This window comes from Lactuca virosa, chromosome 3 (assembly GCF_052849685.1).
Source record: "Lactuca virosa cultivar CGN04683 chromosome 3, Lactuca_virosa_CGN04683_v6, whole genome shotgun sequence".
NCBI classification, from domain to species: domain Eukaryota; kingdom Viridiplantae; phylum Streptophyta; class Magnoliopsida; order Asterales; family Asteraceae; genus Lactuca; species Lactuca virosa.
Genome location: NC_136428.1, coordinates 85,940,416 through 85,945,038, shown reverse-complemented (window position 1 = coordinate 85,945,038; position 4,623 = coordinate 85,940,416). Strand labels below are relative to the sequence as shown.

The window sequence follows — 4,623 nt, the reverse complement described above, 5'->3', positions numbered from 1 at the left end:
AACCGAAGACATTAGATTCAACTCCTAGTGGAGACGATGGCGAGGTAACAAAATAGCCAAATTGGATAAAGACACAGTTATCTTTTCATTTTCCATTTGACTTCTTTTCTTTATTTCTCAAAGCAAGATCATACAACTTCTAGATTACACTTTTGCTATTGGATCAAAATTAATAATCATCCTTTGATAAAAGTAAAAATTTTAATACATTTTTTTGGACATGTCGACCCGACCGGCCCACCATAACATCATCCCCGGACCTGGACTTTGATGTACATGTTTCGGTTGTCAATGACTAAACATAACACGTTATACACGTTTGTTTATTTTTAATGATTCTAACTACTTATTGATCTAAACACTTTTATATTATATTCCAATGTTCTTGGACCTTGGTAATTATTAAAAGCAATAAATTATTTAATGCTTAATTTCTTATTCATTCAACGCCAAACTCCCAATCAAGTATAAACAAACATTGACATGAGGAATACATGGTTTGCCATTTATTCGCAAGTAAAGTAACCCATCAAATGTAACGTGTCCTGCTCACGACAAAAGGGGGAGGCCTTTAAGTAAAAGTCGGAAAGGTCAAAATCCATTTTCAACCGCTGTAACACAAGACTTCCATCTTCACTGCCATGTGACATGTGAGAGAGATCTAACCAAACACAGAATTCAACATGACGCTCTTCTCTTATCTAAACAGAGCTTGTAATGGCTTCCCTTCTTCCTCTAAGCTTCTCGTCGTTTTCTCTCTCAGGTTCTTTCTCAATTTCACTATTTTCTGTAATTTTTATTTTACCGGATCAAGTGTAACACCTCCTCAGAATTAGGTTTTCTTCTTTTTGCATCTGTTGATAATTCGGTTTAAATTTTCGATAATGTTGCTATATCATATATATGATCGAATTAGTGTCTAGATTTGAGCTGATTATCCAGCTAGATCAGGTGATTTTCGACATGCGTATCTATGTATTCTCTTGTTCACTTCATTTCATAGATTTTAATACTTGTAGCTGAAACGATCATAAAATCTACCCATATCTTTACAATCGCAATGCTATAGTGCAATCTTAAATGATATTCAAGTATTGAAATTCTGTTAGGTCGTTCTTTTCATAATTTGAATATGCATTTGATTATTGTTGTATGTTGATATCTGCAGTAGTGGGGGCCTTGTTGCTTACTCTGAATCACAATCAAGCAGTGCTCCAAAAAACACAGAACTTGAAAAATTACCAAAAAAGAAAAAGGTGGTTGTACTTGGAACAGGATGGGCTAGTATAAGTTTCCTTAAGGATTTGGATATTTCTTCATATGATGTTCAAGTGGTTTCTCCTAGAAACTATTTTGCTTTCACTCCTTTGTTACCTAGTGTTACATGTGGAACAGTTGAAGCACGTAGCATCGTGGAGCCCATTCGTAACATCATTAAAAAGGTAATTAACACGTGTTCTTAAATTAGAAACATGTATGATCTATTGATCTAACTTTCCAAATTTGATAACTTTTGTTACTTGTTCTTGATAGAAAAAGGGAGAAATTCAGTTTTGGGAAGCAGAATGCACCAAGATTGATGCAGCAAACAAGAAAGTATCTTGTCGATCCACCATTGAAGCAAACATGGGAAAAAAAGAGTTTTCTATTGATTATGACTATTTGGTCATTGCAACGGGCGCAGAAGTAAATACCTTTAATACCCCTGGTGTCAAGGAGCATTGCCATTTTCTAAAGGTGACAATCTTTTTTTAGATATTCAAACTTCAAAGTTAATGTATTGTTTTGCTAAAAATGGCATGAACTACTTAACAGGAAGTTGAAGATGCTCAAAAGATTCGTACAAGTGTAATAGATTGTTTTGAAAATGCTATCCTCCCAGGGTTGACAGAAGAAGAACGAAGAACAAACCTTCACTTTGTAATAGTAGGAGGGGGGCCCACAGGAGTAGAATTTGCAGCAGAACTACATGACTTTGTTCATGAAGATTTAGCAAAATTATATCCCATGGTTGAAGATAAGGTTAGAATAACCATCATCCAATCTGGTGATCATATTTTGAACACGTGAGTATTACATATCTCATCTGATCATCTCATTTATGTATTTGAAACTTAATACTTGAATTTTGTGTTGTTATGTTGATAGGTATGATAGTAGAATCAGCTCATTTGCTGAAACAAAATTTGCTAGGGATGGTATTGATGTAAATACTGGATGCCGGGTTATAAGTGTAACTGATAAGGAGGTCAACATGGAAGTCAAAGCCACGAGTGAAAAAGTATCCATACCTCATGGAATGGTTCTTTGGTCAACTGGTGTTGCGACCCGACCCGTTGTGAAGGACTTCATGGACCAAATTGGACAGGAAAAAAGACGGGTTTTAGCTACAGATGAATGGTTGCGAGTTAAGGGATGTGACGATGTTTATGCTATCGGTGATTGTGCCACACTGGTTCAACGAAAAGTCATGGTATTGACTATTGTCCCCATAACCTAATTCACCGATAAATTATATCTGTTTGGAAAATGGCCTCAAAGATTCCCAACAACCTCTCCAGCGAAAAATAATTTAGAAAATTGAACACAAGAATATTCGTGGAAAGTCCAAAACCGGAGAAAACCAAGAAAGTAAAATTCATTATATGATAGATTATTACAATCACATAGACAAATCTCTCAAATCTATCAAACAAGAGAAGAAACCTGGCAAATTCATTCATTTATATTAGCCAACATATCTCAATATTAATTTTACATCGTATGGTATCTGTTGTAGTCGGATATTGCTGCTATATTCAAGGCAGCTGACAAGGATAACTCAGGCACACTAATTGTGGAGGAATTTCAGGATATTATTGATGACATATTAATTCGTTATCCCCAAGTGAATCTCCATTTGCAGAGTCAGCATCTTTCGAGTGTGACAGATCTTTTAAAAGATCCACAAGGAAATGCAAGGAAGGAAGTTGATATTGAAGACTTCAAATTAGCTCTTTGTCAGGTAGATTCTCAAATGAAAAGTCTCCCTGCAACAGCTCAGGTAATCTTTTAACCTTTTTTTTTTTTTCTTTCAACATTTTTATTTAAAGTAAAAGAGATAAGAGGGATAACTGCGTTATTTGACTGGAATCTTGTAAAAGGTTGCTGCACAACAAGGGACATATTTGTCAAGTTGCTTCAACAAGCGGGAGTTGGCTAATTTTCAACCAGAAGGCCCTCTCCGGTTTAAGAGTGAAGGGAGACATGAATTTATTCCATTTAGGTATAAGCATTTGGGATCATTTGCACCTTTAGGTGGTGAACAGGCTGCAGCTGAACTCCCGGGAGATTGGGTTTCAGTGGGTCGAAGCACACAGTGGCTTTGGTACTCTGTTTATGCAAGGTAATCCAAGTTTTCCCTCACTATTTGTCTCTAGAGAGAAAAATCCACTATATAATAAATTGTTACTTTCATTTTCAGCAAACAAGTGAGCTGGAGGACAAGGGTGTTGGTTGTATTTGATTGGACAAGGAGATACATTTTTGGTAGAGACTCGAGTCGAATTTGAATCATGTGGGCTTTCACATTGGGTTAACTTGTTGGATGGATATAAAATGGAAGCAAAAGTGTTGTGTGTTGTGTGACAACTTTCCTCGTTGACCCTCACAAGCTGAAATGTCAAGATGTTTTCGTGTTTCTTATGTAAATGTCAAACCAGGATCTGTCAAAAAATATGATATTTACTGATGTCTGTTTCAGCAACGTTCATGTTTTTCCATTTTAAGTTCGAATACATTTTTGTTATTGTGATTTTTATATAATCACGAAGACTTGTTTGTTATGAGAAAATGAGTTCTTTTAGTTTTTTTTATTACATTCTTTAACATGTGTAAACTGTTGAACAATACTGCAACATTGTCATTTAATCTAAACACAAAGAAAACTGGAACATTGTCATTTAATCTAGGGTTATCAATGATCATGATAGAGTGAAGAACTAAAACTAAATATATAACGATCTATTAAGTTTGAAACCTCAAGATTATTAAAGTCAAATGGAGTTTAAATAATATGTAATATTTCTATAAATCATATTCTAGTATAAACATAAAACCTAAAACCTAAATTCATAAATCATAACTACGGTTGACGAATATTTTCTAAACTAGTTCCATTTCTCAAAAAAAAAAAAAAAAAAAAAAAAAAAAAAAATCAAAAACAAAAAACAAAAAAAAGACTGTCGAACTATAGTTGACATTCAGCTACGAGTGTTTGGTAGAAGAAAGAAATCAAAGTATTTAGCAGAGATAAAGAAAAGTGAGCATTAACCGATTTCGTTTCCATTCCCACATCGATGTGAATAGAAAGTTCTTCGTAAAAATCTAATATATAATTAATTTTTTATTTATTCAAAAATATATCACCAAAAGTATCTCCTCGAAACCTTTAAAACACTCTCCATATTAACCATAACTTTTAAATTCTTTTTTCAACAATTTACACAATTGTAAAAGCGAGATTTTCGAAAGGAATGGGGAGTAACTTGCAATTTACGAAAACTTGGAAACCATATAAACTCCTGCACTTTCTCAAGTCTTTGGCGGTGGTTGAATCATACATAAAAGGAGCAACCGACATTG

General features: G+C 34.3%; 1 protein-coding gene across 1 annotated transcript; it reads left to right on the top strand.

Annotated features, from left to right (window-relative positions):
- Positions 1–537: 537 nt before the first annotated feature.
- On the top strand, positions 538–3,859 carry LOC145166118 (external alternative NAD(P)H-ubiquinone oxidoreductase B1, mitochondrial-like). Its single transcript, XM_079085053.1, has 8 exons — positions 538–763; positions 1,169–1,442; positions 1,534–1,737; positions 1,816–2,066; positions 2,149–2,473; positions 2,780–3,043; positions 3,144–3,385; positions 3,464–3,859. Exons 1-8 carry the CDS (start codon positions 684–686, stop codon positions 3,549–3,551), a joined length of 1,728 nt encoding a protein of 575 aa, XP_078941179.1. The 5' UTR covers positions 538–683; the 3' UTR covers positions 3,552–3,859.
- The last annotated feature ends 764 nt before the right edge of the window (positions 3,860–4,623 follow it).

Excerpts from the sequence above, each read along its gene's own strand:
- LOC145166118 (XM_079085053.1), top strand. The coding sequence starts at position 684 with ATGACGCTCTTCTCTTATCTAAACAGAGCTTGTAATGGCTTCCCTTCT. Across the intron at positions 764-1,168 it reads CTCGTCGTTTTCTCTCTCAG|TAGTGGGGGCCTTGTTGCTT; the intron begins GTTCTTTCTCAA and ends TGATATCTGCAG. Across the intron at positions 2,067-2,148 it reads GGTGATCATATTTTGAACAC|GTATGATAGTAGAATCAGCT; the intron begins GTGAGTATTACA and ends TTATGTTGATAG.